Source organism: Epinephelus lanceolatus, chromosome 5 (assembly GCF_041903045.1).
Source record: "Epinephelus lanceolatus isolate andai-2023 chromosome 5, ASM4190304v1, whole genome shotgun sequence".
Taxonomy (NCBI): domain Eukaryota; kingdom Metazoa; phylum Chordata; class Actinopteri; order Perciformes; family Serranidae; genus Epinephelus; species Epinephelus lanceolatus.
In genome coordinates this window covers 19034549-19055083 of record NC_135738.1, presented here as the reverse complement: position 1 = coordinate 19055083, position 20535 = coordinate 19034549, and the positions used below count along the sequence as shown (strand labels likewise).

The window sequence follows — 20535 nt, the reverse complement described above, 5'->3', positions numbered from 1 at the left end:
CAATGTAAAAGGCCAGGGGGAGTTCCCCTGTTCAAACTTTTGTTCCCCCCTGCTTGTGCGAGTCCCACCATAAGCTGCTTGAGGAGTTTGTGACTGTTGCTGCCAGGCCAAGAACGTCTGGGGCCACTTGTGGCGATTTATTCAGCTGCCTGTGTTCTCAGACGCTGGCTAACATTTGGCACTTGGACAGCAGGTCGCGACAGATATCAGGACGATGTGTTGAAGGAAGCCTGGGTGGTAAAACAATAAACAAGATGGCAGCAAAGACTAAATTACCTCCTCAGACCTTCTATCACAAAAAAGATTAAGATAAAAGAGACACATGTTTTTTTCCCAACTGTAATTGTTTGATATTTTGCCTGTGGTTTATTATCACTTTTGGGAACTTGATAGCCACACTATTAGCAGGTTGTCATCCTGATGTGGTGCAGATTTATCTTCAACGTTGCTGGATGTATTGGGTTTGAAGATGCTGTCAAAGTGGCAATGATGTAAGCTAAGGGTCCAAGCAAGGGCTGTCTCGAATAACAGATCTGAACATTGAAGCTTCAGTGAGAAATAGTCGCAATTATTTGAATCTTTGACGGGAAGTTGGGGGGCTGTAAATGAGAGATGGGGACGTGACAATTAGCCACTTGGCTTCAAAGCATACGGGTCAGCCCTAGTCCAAGCACTGAACATGATGCTGCTTTTAATGTAAGATTCATCTCCCTTAACTCATCTGTCATCACACTTTAATGTGCCGCAACATGAGATCACTCCTCCCAATGAGTCCTCTGCCTCCAGTAGGTGGCCATACTGTAAGTGTTCGAGGTGTCAAAGAAATTAACAGCAAAGCGGGAGGGAAATGTGTGATCGTCTCACCTATTATGGTCACACTCCCAGGATCAATTTACATGACAAATAAGGGGGTTATTGCATTAGGTGCTGTGATGAGGGTTATAATTTGCCCCACAGGGATAGACCTGATAGTATTTTATACGCAGTCATTGAATGTCTAATGTGTCGTGAGATTGTGGTGGAGGTGAGACGATATAGAAGAGAAGATAAGATAAGAACTAAGCTGCGGGGCGCAGAGGACAGTGCTGCCCTAACAGCTGAAGGAGTTGACCTTCATCTTATCCTCTCACGTTGTTAATGTGACGGAGGGTGTGCTTTAAAGGTCCCATATTGTAGAAAGTCAGATTTCCATGTCTATTTTATTATAAAGCAGATAGAGGTATCAACACACTCAATCTACAGTGAAATGCATACAGCCCTTATTAAGACACCTTTGTCTTTAAATGAGCCGTTAGGACTTCTGTGACGTTGTGATGTCACAACTATACCATATAAAACTGCTGTTTTAGTGCCGCGTGCTGTTACAGTCATTCCCTGACTGCAGTGACAGTGCAGAGACGCTGAGTGCGCAGATGTGGAAGATTCCGAAATACTGACCAATCATAGCAGACTGTTCTTTTTCAGGAGGGGGCTTAAAGAGACAGGCGTTAAGACAGAGCACTTTAGACAGAGGGTGAATATAGGTATATTCAGGCAGATGGTACGAGAAAAATGCTGTTTTTTTTTAAACATTAAGACGTGTAAACGTGTTGTAGTAGAAACCCAAAATACAAGTGTGAACCTGAAAACGAGCCTAATATGGCACCTTTAATTTCAAAGACTTACTGTCAGTGTGACCTCACTGTATCTAGCAGTGTCTTTATCATTGTATTGTTGTATTCAGTGCACTGTAAACATGGCCTGTCACACTGTGGATCTACTATAAAGGAGAGTATGTTGATACTGTGTGGTCTGTGTGAGCGCACTGCAGATAAAGCCAAGCACAACACAGTGCTATCTGTATCACAGTAAGAGTGTAAAACTTGAAACAAACTCAATAACCTGCTGGGTGCAACGCTGCATGTGTGCAGCGGCTGTGGCAGTTTGCATCCTTATTAGATTTCCCATGTGAAGAGGCTGCTTCCCTCTTTTAATAGAAACTCTTAACTTAGTGGAGGGAATGAAGTGGCAATGAGCTCCAGTCAAATACTATTATTGTCTTAAAAACTCACACACACTGCAGGCTTTAGTATTATCCCTGCTGCAGGAGTTAGCAAATCATAAATTAAAACCAGAATTCCTCAGGTGGCTATTAATTATCTTAACTGAAGTCTACTGCAGAAGCACCGACTGTACATCTGTGCCTGGGAGCACAAGTGTACACATTATAGAGGCGGTTAGCCAGATTGTGCTGATCCACATACATCCACATTATTCCCTTGAAAAAGATGATGAAGATCCTGCAGAGTCAGATAAAGGTTGAATTCACAGTTCTGGTGAAAAGCTGCTGTGCATAAATCCATTTCAGGGGCAAACTGAGCTTGAACACTAAAATGTTTATAATTTGTCAGTTTGAATAATTATTTTTTCATCGCCTGTGACTTATTGATTTCTTGTTAGAGAAACAAAAAGGTCTCTAGATTAATTGGTAGTTGTTGATCTGTTTAAAATGCAGTGTTTTGTGGAACCAACAAAATTGTAGATTTTGCAAACTGTTTTGCTTTTAATTGTTTGTGTTGTGTTGTTTGCTTTGCATGTTATCGCTTTTTAATATTTCTCTGCCCAGGGGCCACAGATGTAAATTAGCTTTGTAGCTAGCTCTGGCTCAGTAGTTGTGTTGTCCATGGCCACTGTAAAATAAACTGATAAGCTGAAATAATACACAAAGATATTCAGTTTACCGTCATAGAACATTCAGAAAACCAGACATCTGAGAAGCTTGAGCTAATGAGTTTCTGCCATTTTTTTGCTCAAAACATAATTTACAGCTAATGATTAATCAGTTATCAAAATAGTGTATAATTAAACTTCCGTCCATCAACTCATTTCTTGACAGAAAACAATAATGGCCCCAGGATAAGTGTTGAATTTATATATTTACCAGCTGTAGCAAAGACTTAGAGTGACTTTGAACAAGGGCGTTTGGTGTTTTACTCACGGAGACTTTAGCAGAACACATGACTGAATCTGTGTGTGTCCCTTTTGTCATTAGACCTTTCCAGTTGCCCTATTTTCACTCTTTGTATCAGAACTCTGTTGGACTTCTTGTGTTAACCACACTGTACTGTATCTCTGTCTTCCAGAGCGCAGCAATGGAGGAGACTGTCATTTGGGAACAGCACACAGTAACACTACACAGGGTAAGTATCTGTTATCCTTCCTCAGATGCCTCTGTATACCTATCTGTTCAAGCTTATCCTGGTCCCAGTATCCGGTCTGTTTTGCTATCTTTGTTTCCAACCCCCATCCCTGCATTTTCCCTCCCTCCTATTTTCTGGATCACATCATGTAGGAAGTGTGCTCACTGTGTACACAGTTGCAGGTGGAACAGACAAAACTAGAGGAGTCATCACGGAACATTTCTCATGCATGATTCTCTCCCATGTTCTTGGCTGTGGAGCCTAAATACACTACAGAAAAACTGCATTTTGTGGGTTTTTTGCATGCAAATTATACAGAAGAAGCTAATTCACTACAGCTTTTAGTCTATGTGCATGCTGGCAGTGAGAACATAGTTATTTTAGCATAAACAACAATGTATGTCTACTATCTGACGTAGATTTGGTTAACAGTCTAAAAATGGTTCAAGACTTTTTATCAGTCAGCTCTGTCTGTCAGACCTTTATACATTCAGTATCTACACAGACGTCTAAATCAACATCCTAATCTGTGTTTCTCTTTATGCAGGCACCAGGGTTTGGCTTCGGGATAGCCATATCAGGAGGTCGGGATAACCCTCATTTTCAGAGTGGCGAGACCTCCATTGTCATCTCGGACGTGCTGAAGGGAGGCCCGGCAGAAGGCCTGCTGCAGTAAGATTTTGTTCTATTATTGGCGGTGCAGTCAGATGGCTAGTTATTAGTATTAAATTACCCTTCCTGCTACAGAAAGACTCCAGCATGTCGCATATCTCTGTGTCCCCCCTCTCTCTAGGGAAAATGACAGAGTCGTTATGGTCAATGCTGTCTCCATGGACAATGTGGAGCACGCGTACGCAGTCCAACAGCTTCGTAAAAGTGGGAAAATTGCCAAAATTGTGAGTGTCACCGTCACATTATGAATTACTTTACAGTTGTTGAAAGTAAAAATAAGTCAAGTATGACATTTAGACATGTGTTATGTATTTCCCAACTGACTAGTTGGAGGATATATGAGCAAAAGGGTGATTGATTCATGTTACTGTAACTGATTTCATGTCATTTCCTTTGGCCAGACAATCAGACGAAAGAGGAAGGTGCATGTCCCCATGGGCCGCCTAGGGGAGAGGGAAACTATGTCCGAGCATGACGAAGAAGAGGACAGCTATGATGAAGAGATATATGAGACGCGGAGCGGACGCAGCGGCGCTTACAGCGGTGTGGGCGGGGCCATGGGCAGGCGCAGTGGCCGGAGCAGCGGGCGAAGGGACAGGGAACGTGAACGCAGCGGCTCGCGGGAGAGGAGTCTCTCCCCACGCTCAGACCGCCGCTCACACAACCTGCCCCCACGTCCTGCAAAGGTCACACTTGTCAAATCCCGCAAAAATGAAGGTGAGGCTCACAAAGTCGGGGATAAAAAATTAAAGAAAAGAAGGAAGGGCACAAAGAAAGTGATAATCCAGGGAAATCACCTGCCATTTTATTTCCCCAACTATTACCAGACAGCCAGACTTTAAGGAGAGAATAAGACCTCCAAATCAGCATTGGTCAACTGCCAGAGTAAACAAAAGTTGCCAGCCGCAGCAGAATCCAAGTTAACTCAAGTAAATCTAAGTAAAAGAGCAATTAATCTTCTTTAATCAGTACTGTTAATCCCAGTGGGAGCAGCAGCTTGACAGCAGAGCGCGGTCAGTGCGGGATGGTCACGTGAACTCTGTGCTAACATGGTCTTTGTTGCTGTCGTTCACTTTGTAAGCAGAATATGGCCTGCGCCTGGCCAGCCACATCTTTGTCAAGGACATTTCCCCTGAGAGCCTGGCAGCCAGGGACGGCAACATCCAGGAAGGGGATGTTGTACTGAAGGTGAGCAAGACAAGAAACCTGGTCAACATTTGATATGTATACATCAACATGAAAGACACTAATGAAGATGTTACATTATTTTCTGTCTTTCTTTTTTTTGATGGAGACGGAGAGAAGAAGTAGTCGTACTTTTTATTCTACTCATGTTGCATAACAGCACTCACAGTTTCAGCTTGATTTGCTTGATGTAGCTCTCTGTCACATTTCGGAGAAGATAAAAGTAGCTTTTTGTGCACAACAGGAGCTTTTTGAACTGCAACTGTTCTGAATCAATTTCCCACATCCGGCCTACTCAGACACGTCATGTTACTTTCTTTGAATGCCAGCACTTAAGAACTTGAAAATTGATTTGACCCTGAAGAACATAATCAGTGTTGCAGTTAATTTGAGTCTGATCTCATGCCCTTAAAACATGCACTTGTAGCTAGGGCTGTCACAATGATTGCAGTGTTGAAGTACCGCACTATTGACAAGCCAACCGCAGGGGGTGGCAAGCAAGTTTCATGTATTTACACGATGCTACAAACACCAGTATTGTGACGAAGCGCTGAGCATCTATTCTGCGCTGAGTGCTGTATGTTTGAGAAATACTCAACTTTGGGTAAAATGCTGCAGCGCTGGTCACTGACACTTTTTACCCAGCCATACAATCAAAGCAATTGAGGGACGGGCCAAATAGCTACCACAAAGACCAACCGTCACGCCTTAATCACTTCAGAGGAAACTCCCTCACCGTGACAGCCCTATTTGTACCCTGACGTTAGCCTCTCAAATCAACATTTTATTGCACTTAATGTGAAACAAAGACTTCTTTATTCGATTTCACTTCTGTTTTATTGAAATTAATTGTCTGTTCTCATTGATGTCATGGCTAATATCTTCTCTCTCGGTTTCTCCCAGATCAATGGCACAGTGACAGAGAACCTCTCCTTGATAGACGCCAAGAAGCTGATAGAAAGGTCAAAGGGCAAGCTAAAAATGGTTGTTCAGCGGGATGACAGGGCGACCCTGCTGAACATCCCTGACCTCGATGACAGCATTCCTTCAGCCAACGCCTCCGACAGAGATGGTGAGAGCAGTGTTAAGTGTTGGATTTGGCTGAAATGGAAAGCCAGACTTGTCAGTGTGTGTTTCAGATGGCAGTCGTTGAACAGTGGCTCTTGTTTGATCAGACATTTCAGATATCCATTCTCTGGCATCCGACCATTCCAATCGATCGCATGACAGACATCGTAGCAGCCGCTCACGCTCTCCAGACAGAAGATCTGAACCCTCAGACCACTCCAGACACTCGCCCCCACAAATCAGCAATGGCAGGTAAAGACCATTCATCCATAAAATTATACTGTGGGCTTCAGCTATCATGAAAGAAATGCAACAGTCTGAAGTTATAATCATTTTATATAGACTCAGTTTTGCTGCTTTATTTCTGCTTCTTTCTCTCTCTCTCTCAAGATTTCAAATTATTTCCACTTTATTTGACTGCAAACGGATCAGAAACACCACAGCAGGGACTTTTTTGAGGGGTTGGACAAAATATCAAAAGGGAATATATCATTTTACTTCCTCTTGCGACATGATATTGATACACAGGCGCCAAATATTGATATTTTTAGCAAAACACGCAAACATATTCCCCTGCCAGTTTGACTACTACTTCATGACTCCTGAATGATTGTGAAGTGAATGGAAGTGTACCAACTTATGGTGTAGAAGAAATTCGCAGGGTGAAAATGGCAGACAGTGTGGACTGCCATGGCTTTTACAACACAGATGGGACAAACAAAAATTGATAAAGACCACACAATATGCAAAAGCTGTCTCGTGAAAGTAAAGTACACAGGAAACGCAATGAACATGCAAAGCCACCTTATTTGTCATCCTTATCTCGTCATGGAGAAAATGCTACCACAACTCTAAGTCAGCCGACAAGGAATACAGTGTGAATGTGTTAAAGGCACTAAGCTAAGACTCTGCATTTTATTTTGTACACTTAATCTCTGTTGTCAAATTCTGTGAAACTGACAACGGTGCAGTCATACAATTTGCCTGTTCAGGACTATTTTTTTCTTCTGCAGTTACACAGACGTCGTAATGTATCTTAGAGCAGTGGTTCTCTGATGATAACCACACATTATTACGGCAAGATTGAACTGGATCTATACAAAAGGTCATGAATTAATTTTGTAACTGTATCAGTATGTTGTGTGCACCCATTTCCCAATCAAGAGGCAAACGCTAGCTAAATATTTTTTATATTTATTACGGATATAAGTACAGGTGTACCTTGAGATCTGCCTTGGACACAAAAAGTTTGTAAACCACTGTTATAGACGGTGTTATTTCTGTATCGTCTTGCAATATATGAATTATTGCAGAATTCCTTTATCGTGATATTGTTGTTATTAAAAGGGAACCATTTTCGAGCTAAAACAATTACTCATTCAACACACACAAAAATCTGCATCTGTTTTGATTATAGTCTAATTGTTTAAGTTAGGGATGCACCGAATATTCGGCCGAATATTGCAAAAAAACACACACATTCGGTATTCGGTGGAATAAGTGAAAAGCAAGGCCAAATAATAACGGGGTGTTTTGATAACGTAATCAAACAGCTTGCAGTGACGGACGGAGTGAAATGTCGGCAGTGTGGCGATTTGGCTGGTTGATTTTTATTTTATTTATTTATTTTATTTTGATCCCCCCTATGTTCATCACTTATTGATGCTGTTTTTCAAGTATGAATAAGTCAATAAGTAATTTATTCCATTGAAATATCATTGATGTATTATAGAAAATTGATTTATCATTTTATCAATGACAAAAGACACATCTGCCTCATTTTTGCTGTGGTATCGTGATACTACTCAGAACCATGATATTTTCACTGGTATCGTACCGTGGGTCCCAATTTTGGTACCGTGACAACACTAATCTAAAGGGGGTTCGTCTGCAAAAACTAATGAAAAACTAAACATCGGTATTCGGCCAAGCGTTTAATTTTATTCGGCTTCGGCTTCGGCTACAAATTTTCGTTTCGGTGCATCCTTAGTTTAAGTACATTTTAAGCATAAATGCTGCACATTCTCTTATTCCAACTTCTCAGTACGTTCTTTTATTCAACAGTAATTTGATTGTTTTGGGGGGTTTTTAGTTAGTAATTTGATGACATCACTGTAGACTTTTAGAAATGGTGTTTACTATCCTGTGATCTTTTTGAAACAAGATGATTAATTAAGCAAATAATCAGCAGATTAATTAGTGGTCACAAATGATTAGTTTCAGCCCTGTATTTATATTAAAAAAAGCTGTTTTGTAACTGATTTTGTCATAATGTGCGCCTCTCTGTCAGTGTTTATTAAGACAGACCTGCTTTGTTTTTGGTTGTGAAGGACTTTCGATTTTATGTTTGGGTTAATACCAGCCGTCAGCCCATTCAGCACTTCTGTGACTGTAACCTTGTTTGGAAGTACCTCATTAATTCTTCATTTCAACTCAATAGAGCACCAGAGTTGTTCCCCTTTCACACTGCTTATTGACCCGTGGAAAATAAAAGTCACCAGTTAAGCAAAAGAGACAGTCGTGGTCAAAATTGGGGTCAAAACTCTGCTCTGCTTAGTGGAAAAACTCGGTGCTCAACCTGTATTACTGTGTGTGGAACAAAACATTTGTTTATACACCAGTTTCAAAAACTGCTAATTTATGTAATGTGGCAACAGAAAAAGTCTTAAAGATGATGCCATATGCCAAATACAGGAAGACTGCATTAGCAAAAGCACCATACTTGCGAGTACAGTCTCTCCAACACTCACTTAATGACATTTGTCTGCCCTTTTTATTCCCTTTATACGCCAACAGCTGGAGAATACCGTAAGTTTGTCACCATATGAGTAGTGACTAATAGTAGTGGTAGTAAATCCTGTGTAGATTTAATGTAGATTAACAGAGAAGTAGGTCGTAGTTTACAAACAGCACTGAAGTCGCAGTCATCTTTGAAGAAATTGTGTCAGAAAAATCAGTGTTTTTAGCAGATGGAATATTGCTGAAGGGATGGTATACAGCATCAATTATTCAGCAGCACGTCTTGTTTTGACTTGAGATGACAGAGTCCAGTGAAAGTGTCACAGGATCCTTGTGCCTCCTGAATGTTTGGGTGGGCAAACCACAAATTTGGCACAAGGACAATATGGCTCTCAACAATGGAGGAACAAAAGGCCGTCACCAACTATCAGTGTCAGCTGCCTCCTCTTTTACATGTGGCTGAGCTTTTGTGAGATCCTTCTTTAAATCTGTGGATGTCTGTCTTGGTTTTGCTCTGTTATAGTTGAATAGATGGTATTTTTGGGACAATATTCACAGCTCTATGTGTATTAAAGGGATAGTTTGGATCTTTTGAAGTGAGGCTGTTTGAGTTATATATTCATAGTCAGTGAATTACCTACAGTAGATGTCAGTCGGCATGCCCTGAGTTTGGAGAAACAGACAGGAGCACTGCCATGGAAGCTAGGCAATGTGCAGCTGTGGACAGGGGCAGCAGCAAAACATATTTTATTGACGTACACAGCACATTTCATACCCAAAGGCAACCCAAAGATTTGTCACATCAAGTCAAGGTTCCTTATAGCCCAATCACAAAGCATGCCTCAAAGGGCTGTACCGATGATAATTTCAATTCAATTACAGTTTCCCTTTTATCTAAAAAGTACAATATCATAAATCACAATTTGCCTCAGAGGTCCCTCTGTCCCTGGATCTTCACAGCAGATAAGGAAGAAGCAGTTATCCATGCTCTCTTGAAGCCACACATCACCAAACACAGGAGTTGCTGGTCTAACGCTGCCTCGATCAGTTAGTTTGTTTGTGTTATTGTGAAACTTTGGCATGTAAAATGGTCAGTTCGGATTAACTGAAGTCACACACTCACACTAATTAAGTAACTGATTGAGGCAGTGGTAGATCAACAGCTCCTGTGAACAGTCTGGCATTGAAGAGCGCATAGTTAACAGCCTCTGTTAAAGCAGTGAAAATATTATCAATGTAGTGTACACTTGAACTGTTACGGATTTTTTAAGGTGGCTAAAAATGTTTTACTGCTGCCCCCGTCCCCGTCCTCCTGCTTGCAGCTCCAAACTGGGCTTGCACTGACTGCCATCTACTGCATGTAATACACTGACTATGGATAAACACCTCTTACAACCCCACTTCCAAACGTCCAAACTATCACTTTAAGTTGAGATGCCAAAACCAACAATGTATTGTAATAATTTATTTACGACACATCTAGGCTACTGGAGCACTTAATTCATTGAGGTGTTTTATTAAGAGGAAGGAGATGCTGGGACAGGATGTTATTGTTTATCTGAACCTGTACCCTTTTTCTCTCACTTCAGGAAGTTGGCAGTTAAAAGTAGGGCCTCCCTCTGGATGCTCAAAAAAGAAGTTTGTTTCTCTGCAGCCAGTTCAAACAGGGTCCTGCATGGTTACTTTGTCACTCCGCCTGTGAATAAAACAGTATTTTTCCAGTTAAGTGGTGCCAGTGAGCAGCCATGTGACCGGGAAGCTGGAGTCAGAGCCATTTGCTTACTCCTGCTCCCCTCTGATTTCAAACACATCGGAAATGTCAGCATTTATCAAAACACAGGGAAATTCTGTCATCGTTTACTGACTTGCAATTGGCCAGGGTCACCATGTATCAGTTTACGCAGCCCAACTGTTTTAAAACTGGCATGGAAGTCAAACCTTTGCTGGTCCACAGCCAGAGTCACGCAGTGAAATTCACCTGGAGGACAGAATCCACTCTGACACTTTAGATAAGTTGCTCTAAAAATAGAGCACAAAAGACTGGAAAGACAAAGTGGTGACCTTCAAGACTAAGATGCCTCCGACTCGGGTCGTTCTTTCCCTCTGTTTCTCCTCTCAGAGCCAGTGCGTGTCCACTGCAGTCAGGAGAACATTTCACACAGTCCAGGGTTTGTGTTGAGTTGTGTAGTGGTGTTGTTGCCTGTAGTCAAGATGTAGCCTTAAAGCTCATTTGCCTCCGAGCTCTACATCTCCTCAATACACTATTTATAATCTCATGTTTTCCTTTATAAAGATGAATCATACAAAAACATCTATTTTTGTCTGCAGTCACAGAAGTCGTGATGACGAACGGATCTCGAAGCCGGCTTCAACACCGGCGAAGCTACCAGAGGAGGTTCCTCTGCCCAAACCGAAGGAGGCAGCTATTGCTAGAGAAGAGAAACAGCTCCCACCACTCCCAGGTCAGTGATAATAGTTACTATAATAGGGGGTTTTTTTGGTCTTTTTTTAGGGGGCACAGGGGACCTTTAGGGGGAGATAGCAGGTCAACAGTATTTGCCACATAGAAGTGGTATACATCATCTGAAAGCTGGGAGTCTGGAGATTAATTTGATGGAGCTCAGCATTGTGTGTCATTTTGTTCTAGTCATAAATGTGCAATAAACAGTGTGTTTTGTTTAGGTGCCTATTCAAACTTTGAGAACTGATTAAAATCGTCAAAAATCCCTCCAAAATACCACATTAAGTCACCAAGACCTTGAGGACTATCACAGAAAAATCCATGCCATGGTTTGATATCAGAAACACATGACATTGAGAGATTTCTTTAAGAATGGCAAGCACTTGTGTTCTAGAAACTACTGAGAAACCCCTTTATTATAAATATGCCTATAAAAGCCATACATCCTCTGAATAGTTCAGTTCTGTAGTTTGTCTTTGTAAAGTTTCATTCGGCTGTGATTTAGTCAAGAAGTCACAATAGGTCATTTTATACAGTGTTGTCCGTTTAAAAAAACAGTCTTGCTACAATGAAATGGCTACTATGGGCGCTAACATCACATGTGAATAAAATTGGGCTCATTGAATCCACAGGAGTCCCAGCTTTCCATTCATACCCAGTTTATTAAACCAGATCATTGTGTGTACATGTAAGACTTAACATATGTAAATCAGTAGTGAACACATAGACGTGTTGGTAAACCCATAATTTGTGTCCTGTACCTGTGAGCGAGTACATCATGTTAGCGTGGGTTTCCCAGTCCATCTCAGGCATTGAATAATTTCATGACAGTAAAATGAAATCTTGTCTGAACCAGTCATTTTTGCCCTTTTTAAAAACAACACTACGCAAAAAGTTAGCTCCAGACGCCTGCTGAGCCTGGCTGAGTTTGCCCGGAGCCAAGTGAAAATAAACCATATGAGTTGATCGAGTCTGACGTTCCTCCCCAGCCTGCAGTGCTCTGATGATGCCTTTCTGTTTGACCTCCCTGCTCAGGACACTCTGTGCCTTGAGTGTGTGTGTTAGTGTGATAGCACTTTGTCTATGTGCAGATTTGAACAGTTGTGTTGTTTCATTATTGTAATTGTTCTCAGTTTAACACATGTATCTGGTGCTGTTAAGTTGTGACTTTGTTTGAGGGAGCAGTCCTTTGTGTTTTTAACATGTCAAGTGCTGTTTTACATGTTCAGCTTTCTTCATTATTAAGGTGAGTTTGTGTTTTTGTGCAGAGCCCAAGCCGGTGTATGCTCAGCCTGGACAGCCAGATGTAGACCTGCCAGTCAGTCCCTCTGATGCCCCTGTGCCAAGTGCTGCCCATGACGATAGCATCCTACGGTAATATCAACAACATAATATGTCATACCATTAAATAAGTTTACTCTGGTTGTTTTTGTCTTTTAAAAAACGATTGAAATGCATTCAGATGTTCTGTAGGACTGTTTCTCTCTCTTTCTACCGAACAATTTTACATCTTTGCTTTTGTAAGCTCACATAACAGTCTGAACAAAAGAGAAACCTGGCTGGCATCCAAGAGTCACTCAGCTATTCATAAATTGATGTTTGCATTGGAAAGAGGGAAATGGCATCAAATGGTGTCGTGTCAAAGAAAATCAGTGCAACTATTGTTTTTATTTCTCATCCCCAGGCCAAGCATGAAGCTGGTGAAGTTCAAGAAGGGGGAGAGTGTGGGGCTGCGGCTGGCTGGGGGGAATGACGTGGGCATCTTCGTAGCCGGAGTGCTGGAGGATAGCCCAGCTGCTAAGGAGGGCCTGGAGGAGGGCGACCAAATTCTCAGGGTGCGACACTTAATTTTAAACAAAGCAAGAGTGTAAACTGACAGCTGAAATCAAGTAGTTGTTTTTGACTTTAAGTTGTAAAAATGAGTTTGCAACATCCCCAAAACTTGCTGTTATTCTGTGTCACAAAGGATCGCTTTTTATCTTCTCCTCGTTTTAACAATGGGACCTGATAGTGTCTGTAAACAGACATGTTTTATGGGGTATGCGTCCTCAAGCTTTTCCCCTTTTTTTTATTCATGGTTTTACACACTGGCTGCTCCAAAATTCCTGTACCTCCAGGCTGGTCTCTTAGCAATGGCCCCGAGGGAGCACATACAAAAAAACTGTGTTTCCTCTTGCTGTGTTTGTCCCATTTCCTCAAAGCCATATATCTCGCTGTTTGTACCTCCTCCTCCTCCTTTCTTCAAATCTAAAGAGGAATGGCTTGAGTTCTTGCAGTGCAGTAAAACCTGCCGTTACCCGGGCAATGCAGGAAGAGCTTTGTAAACCTTTATCTAAATAGAGATTCACACTTTCTGTCACACTCTCTATGAACAATGAAACCTGATCCTAGAAGTACAACATGCAGGAATTGTCACTCACTGTTTGTAAACACCTCATCCTTACACTGCAAGCTACTGCACCATTGTAGGAATATTCCATTTTTTTGTAATGTGAAAGCCGATACTTTGGCAAGCTAACTGCCAGCACCTACCTACCTGTCCAACAGCAAACAGGCCAACTTTGCATTACTCTTTATCCTCCTTCAGTGCGGCACTGTGTCCACAATTTTTGTAGCTTCCATTCAGATGCTGCTACTGTACTACATGATCCCCAACTTTTTATAAAGTCCTCCACCTCACCAGTGTAATGTGACCAGGACCATCCCGATTACAGCAAGATAATAAGAAAATACAGACAGAAGACAGAGTCTCTGCAGATAAATACACCACCACACACTCCTAGTGGGTCATGATGATTGAGAGGGATTACGTTTGTATGAGTCTATACATTGTTTTTTTTTTTTTTTAGGAAAACCCTGCATAGTATACCTTTAACTTAAACTTAAAAGTACTTGACAACAGTGATGTTATTCTGTGGAGAGCGTAAAACAGTAACCTTTGTGTTCCCAAATCCCCACTTCCAGGTAAATAATGTAGATTTTGCAAACATAATCCGAGAGGAGGCGGTGCTGTTCCTCCTTGACCTTCCTAAGGGTGAAGAGGTCACCATTCTGGCCCAGAAGAAGAAAGATGGTAAGTGAAGTGAGTAAGGAGAGGAGACAAGAGATTACTTTCTGTTGGTCGCATATGCTCGATGTTTCTGACTCACTCTCTTCGCTGTTCAGTGTATCGGAGGATCGTGGAGTCGGATGTCGGTGACTCATTCTACATCCGGACACACTTTGAGTATGAGAAGGAATCTCCGTACGGGTTAAGCTTTAACAAGGGCGAGGTGTTCCGTGTGGTGGACACCCTCTACAACGGGAAGCTGGGCTCCTGGCTGGCTATTCGCATCGGCAAGAACCACCAAGAGGTGGAGAGGGGCATCATCCCCAACAAAAACAGGTGACGGCATCCAGACAGACGTGTGTGTTTGCTTGGCTTGAATCTTACGTAATCTCAAAGACAGACATGTTGGATAAATGTTTGCCACAACAGTGGACAGTCATTTGTCCTTTTATATCAAATTTGTTATGAATATCATTGCCATGTAGTGTCCTTAGGTATTGCCAGTGTTGTGGTTAGCAGCGCCAAATTTATGACACATCCATTAACTTGTTTTAAATTAAGAACCGTCTCTGCCTTTCTGCCATTTGTCAACAGAGCGGAGCAGCTGTCCAGCGTGCAATACACTCTCCCCAAAACAGCAGGGGGCGACAGGGCTGACTTCTGGAGGTTTCGTGGTCTTCGCAGCTCAAAGAGGAACCTAAGGAAGAGCAGAGAGGACCTCTCCTCCCAGCCGGTGCAAACAAAGTTCCCAGCTTATGAAAGAGTTGTGCTGAGAGAGGGTAAGGAGTCTGACCGTGTCTGCGAGCCTGTATGTCGAAATGAGACTGAAGCTGCTTTCTAAATATGTTAATATTTATATTTTTTATTGTGCAGCTGGTTTCCTGAGACCTGTGGTGATATTTGGGCCGATCGCTGATGTTGCTCGAGAAAAACTCGCCAGAGAAGAGCCGGATCTTTTTGAGCTTGCAAGTATGTTTGTATGCATTATACTGCTCTAATATATCATATAAAACAACTGGCAATAAACATTTTAGTACTCAAAATTGCTTTCTTTATGAATCCCTCTAACCTTGTTTCCAGAGAGTGAACCGAGAGATGCAGGAACAGACCAGCGAAGTTCAGGAATCATTCGTCTTCACACCATCAAGCAGATCATTGACAGAGTGAGCACGCCTCCTTGCATCACATAAACAGCAGTGAAGGTTTATTTTATCGTTGATATATTTTTCATCCCTCCTCTTTCCTGTCTTTATCTCATGAAGGACAAACATGCTGTCCTGGACATCACCCCGAACGCTGTGGACAGGCTGAACTATGCTCAGTGGTACCCGATTGTAGTCTTCCTAAATCCCGATAATAAGCAGGGTGTGAAGAACATGAGGACCAGACTGTGTCCAGAGTCCAGGAAGAGCGCCAGGAAGCTCTATGAGAGAGCCATCAAACTGAGGAAGAATAATCACCACCTGTTCACCAGTGAGTGTGCAGAGAGTGTAGTTAATTTAAAATGTATATCATCTCTTACATGTTTTAGTCTTGATGAAGTGATTGTGAACCAATAATAATGTCTTTTAGCCACCATTAACCTGAACAACATGAATGACGGCTGGTACGGAGCTCTGAAAGAAACAATCCAGCAGCAGCAGAACCAGTTGGTGTGGGTGTCAGAGGGCAAGGTGAGAGACAGCTTTGTTATTTCATTTCACCGAACATTAGTTTTTTGATTCCTGTCTGACTGAGCGACACATGAGATGATCATTTTTCTGCTCTGCTCAGGCGGATGGCACTACTGAGGATGACTTGGACATCCACGACGACCGTCTGTCCTACCTGTCTGCGCCAGGTAGCGAATACTCCATGTACAGCACGGACAGCCGCCACACTTCTGACTACGAGGACACAGACACGGAGGGTGGAGCGTACACAGACCAGGAACTGGACGAGACGTTGAACGACGAGGTGGGTCTGCCCACGGAGCCCGCCATCACCCGCTCCTCCGAGCCTGTGCGAGAAGACCCACCTGTAATTCAGGACACCCCTGGTTACCCTGGATACCAGCACCCTGTGCAGCCGGACCCAGCCAGTCGCATAGACCCTGCTGGGTTCAAGATGGCCGCTCCGCAACAGGTAAAGTTCACATGTAGCTCTGCAGGCAGGCCGCTGCAGGCTGCACCCGTTAGAGATGGATGTATGACTAAAAGTACTGCAGAGCTGAGGAATAGCGCCTTTGTCTTCAGTGTTGTGTCTTGACGTGTGTTAAGGTTAAATGCCCTTTGCTAAGTAATAAACATGTCTTAGAAGCTACTGGTACGTTATCTATTCTAACCACATTTTTTGCAAGTGCATTCTGTGGCTGGTGTAAAAGTTATTCAGTGTAAGGAAGAAGATCATGGTGTTGGGGTGAGCTGTACTTTGTGTGCCCTTGGCAGGCTGTGTTATAAATGTCTCTTAACAATACTTCACAGCAAGATGAGGCTGCACTGCCCATGCCCTCGTTGCCTCCGCCGGTGGTAGCGCCCCCTGCTGTTGAGCAGCCTGTACAGCTTGAGGGTATGCACCTAGAGGAGCCGCCTGCTGCAGCCGCAGCTCCTCAGGCTGACTCACTTAGCAGCCCCAGCCCTGCCCCTGAGCTTATTCAGCCCCCACCACCACCACATGAACCCCACCCGTCTGGACCGCCTGGTCCAGAACCAAAGGTACCCGCTGTTTCACCAGCCACTCGGACCGGGCCTGGGCCCCAGCCTGCTGTTTTAACTGCCTGTCTTCTCGCACATGCTTTCCACTCGCTCTCTGCATGACATGCCCACACTGTGTGACTCACTGAGCCCACTGTGTGCCTCTGGCTCCCAGAGAAAATGTGCGACAGACAAGTCCACATGCACCACAGTGGGCTGGGAGACCAGAAGGACTGGTACATCTGAGTCTTTGACCAGGGTGAAGACATCCACAACCAGCCCTAACTGTTGCCTCTTACTTCCTTTGCATGGCTCCTAATGTTTTTGGGTTCCTTTCAGCTTTAACTCTCTTCTGTAGATGAACGATAGTAGCACTTACAGTGGCATCGTAGTGGTAGATGTGTCGTCTGTTGTAGTGCCAGTAGTTTGACGTTGCATTAGATGCAAACTGAATGTTGGTTGCATGATGAAAGCTAACCTGCAGACAGTACTCTTTGGTAATGATTCCCATCAAGCAATTCTCCCTATGGAAAACCAAACTGACATCAGCACACTGCATTGTGTCTTCTGTTGAGTAGTTTTGTTCTGAGTAGATGCCAACAAATCAACCTTCTTCCATAGGAAGTACTGTAACTATATTTGCTGTCTACAGGCTACACATCATATGTTTGAAATGAGGCCTTTCAGAAATGTGCAAATTGCTTGTTAGTTCATTATTTATGAAATGCGTTAATGTGTAAATCCCAGTCGTGTCCATATGGATTATTATCATTCTTGAGAGGCATCTTGTCAAACAGGCATTCAGAACTGTTCTTGAATAATAGACAAAGGTTTGCTTGTTTAAATGCACTTTGAATTGATGTTTGTTTAATTAAATAGCAGATGGATTTATTTTATAATGATTTGGTTAATGTTACACATGTTTAGTTCCTCAAGGTTTCAGTTCATATCCCAGTATTGAATTTAATCTTGACATTATTATAAATCTGGTGTTGGGAAAGCATTTTCCCCTGACTGCTCTCTGTCCTCCAACATGGTGAGTGTTTTAAACTCAAACTGATGATGATGTAATGGATGTATTCATTTAGTGTTGTTTCTTTACAGATGTACAAGAAAGATCTGTACAATATGGAGGACCCTGTGCGAATCAACCATGGCCTGAAGCAGTCTTTGAGCTACAGTCACCAGCCGCCGTACCAGGACAAACAGCCATACCGCGAATACGACCACCCGCCTTACGGATACGATGGAGGCGGCTACACAGAACCAAAGCCTCACAACACTGACTCTCACCTGCACTACGACAACCGTGTGCCTCATTACAACGAACAGTGGCCCCCCTATGACCAGCAGACCTCGTCCTCCCAGCCCGCAGGGTACCAGCCGGGCCACCAGCAACCCATGGGCTACAACCCCCGGTCCCCCTACGACGACGGACCAGGGAGGGACTACAGCCCCCCTCAGCCACGCTACGATGAGGCCCCCTACGATGGCAGACGACGCCTCAGTAAACCTGGGCCCGTTCGCTATGATGAGCCCCCACCCCCGCCCCCAGCTGGCTATGATGCCCGCTCCCCATATGAGGCAGAACCTCACGGCTTCCCCATTAATTCACCTCGATCGCCGGAGCCCCCAAAGCAGTATTACAGTGACTCTGGTCTGAGGCCCACCTTCATTCCTGGGCCTCCAAACCGGGGCTTTAAGCCTGGGATGCATGACCCTATGATGAACTCCGAACCCACAATTCCCCCTCCCAAACCAGAGACCCTGCCCTCTCCAGGTGAGCCAGCGATCACTCCAGGCTCCAAACCCCTCCCTCCTCCGCCACGGGAAGACCTGGATGAGGACCCGGCCATGAAACCACAGTCGGTGCTGAACAGAGTCAAGATGTTTGAGAATAAACGGTCTGTTTCTATGGACAGGGCGAAAGAAGGAGGAGAATCAGCAGTCAGGGTAAGTTCCTCAGAGAGGTGTTAAACATAGGCCATGTATTCTATGGGTGTGAGTGTGCTGACAACTCTACATCTTGAGCTCTAAAGTAATTTCATCACAGTTCTAAACATGGCTAACACAGAAAGATACCGTAATGAGGCTACGTTCAGACTGAAGGCAAATCAGATTTGTTTCTTAAATCAGATCGTTAAGACAGACTGTTATTTACAAGTCATCAGAACAGATTTGTGTGTCCAGACATCACCATCCTATCTGCATGGGTTGCTGTGGTAACAATGTAGGCAATGCTGGAGATGAGGCTTTTCATTGAGAAATAGAGGTCCATCTTTTCACCCTCCACTCAGTGTATTTTGGTATCTGTCCACCGTCTGTTGTTCCTCATGTTGTTTTTTAATGCTACGCTCGAAGCACCATGAACCTGCTCAGCACGTCTGTCACTTTGGATTCGACGTCATCATTTTGTGTTGTGTTCAAAGACAATTTGAAACCCGATTTGAGCATCCAGAGGGGCCGTACTATGACACATCTGTAGAACTCAGATTGGAAAATATTTCAAACCACCTCCAGATATAGTTTGGATTAGATTTGTATTTATTTTTTGCTGTCCACACTTCCAAAAGTCAATCTGGATACAATCTGTATATGCCAAAAAAGATTTGGACTGGCAATGTGAACTTTCTTTCTCTCCAGGGCCAAGTCACACACTCAAAGAGGTAGATAGGAAACTAAAGTAACAAAAACATAAATAACTAAAATCTGCTTTGTCAGAAAATTAAAAAGAGAAGAACTGTTCAGCGGTCGGCAAACAAACATAAAAAATATGAATCGTGGCATCATGTACATCCACAAAGAGACTAGTCTCCAAAAATATGAGATGTTAGTTTGGGTAAAAGTCACAGTTAACTCGGTACAGCACGCTATCACATTGGTCATCTTAAAAAGTAATTACAAGAGCCAGTTGGTTTAATAACTTTTCTGTCTTTATGTGGAGTTTTGCCGTTATTTTTCCATTAATCAGGCTACGCTTTCATTAACCCATCTTGCCATTCATGTAGGATGGGTGCAGTGGTTTGAGCTACGATAAAATTAGTATTATTTTGCCACCAATAAAGGATGTGCAGCGAGTAAGCCTTTCTCTGTTTCATCAGGGGTTGCTCCTGTAACATAAAAAAATGGGTCTAGTGGTAAATCGATATTTAAGATGGCAGGTATTTCTGTATAAATCCCTTCCCAGTATGACTTTAATTTTGGACGGTCCCAAAAAGATCACCAGCTTGTTTTACAGTTCATCCAGCATAAGTTTGTTTCACAAGTAAAGGAGTTCTAAAATCTTAAAGAGAAACTCAACTAAAACTAAATATGTGTACTTTAAATATATACAATAGTAGTGTCTGGTACAAAGGGGATCATGTTAGGTTGAATGTCAGATGGGAGCCTTTGTTAGCTATTAGAGGTTTAACAATTAGTACTTGGATATGCAATTATTTCAAAGCAGCACGAGATAACCAAAAAAGCTCCACGGAGGCCTGATTATCTTTTCCCCAAACCTCAGATGCA

The 20535-nt window shown here is 43.0% G+C and overlaps 1 protein-coding gene across 15 annotated transcripts in view; it reads left to right on the top strand.

The window, feature by feature from the left end:
• The window catches only part of tjp1b (tight junction protein 1b), a 72907-nt gene that overhangs the window by 43367 nt on the left and 9005 nt on the right, over positions 1 to 20535 (top strand). For 6 of the 15 annotated variants that reach the window (XM_078167816.1, XM_078167815.1, XM_033635849.2 and 3 more), the window contains 20 exons: positions 3123 to 3179; positions 3727 to 3851; positions 3973 to 4075; positions 4253 to 4568; positions 4933 to 5039; positions 5940 to 6108; positions 6212 to 6356; positions 11172 to 11305; positions 12573 to 12678; positions 12989 to 13139; positions 14269 to 14377; positions 14470 to 14689; positions 14948 to 15132; positions 15227 to 15322; positions 15434 to 15516; positions 15616 to 15826; positions 15926 to 16026; positions 16127 to 16477; positions 16816 to 17046; positions 18130 to 18978. In XM_078167816.1, coding sequence (XP_078023942.1) covers positions 3123 to 3179; positions 3727 to 3851; positions 3973 to 4075; positions 4253 to 4568; positions 4933 to 5039; positions 5940 to 6108; positions 6212 to 6356; positions 11172 to 11305; positions 12573 to 12678; positions 12989 to 13139; positions 14269 to 14377; positions 14470 to 14689; positions 14948 to 15132; positions 15227 to 15322; positions 15434 to 15516; positions 15616 to 15826; positions 15926 to 16026; positions 16127 to 16477; positions 16816 to 17046; positions 18130 to 18978 — 3849 coding nt within the window. The remainder of the gene's footprint in view (positions 1 to 3122; positions 3180 to 3726; positions 3852 to 3972; positions 4076 to 4252; positions 4569 to 4932; positions 5040 to 5939; positions 6109 to 6211; positions 6357 to 11171; positions 11306 to 12572; positions 12679 to 12988; positions 13140 to 14268; positions 14378 to 14469; positions 14690 to 14947; positions 15133 to 15226; positions 15323 to 15433; positions 15517 to 15615; positions 15827 to 15925; positions 16027 to 16126; positions 16478 to 16815; positions 17047 to 18129; positions 18979 to 20535) is intronic. The other 9 variants (XM_033635851.2, XM_078167823.1, XM_078167824.1 and 6 more) reach the window with 3 other exon arrangements.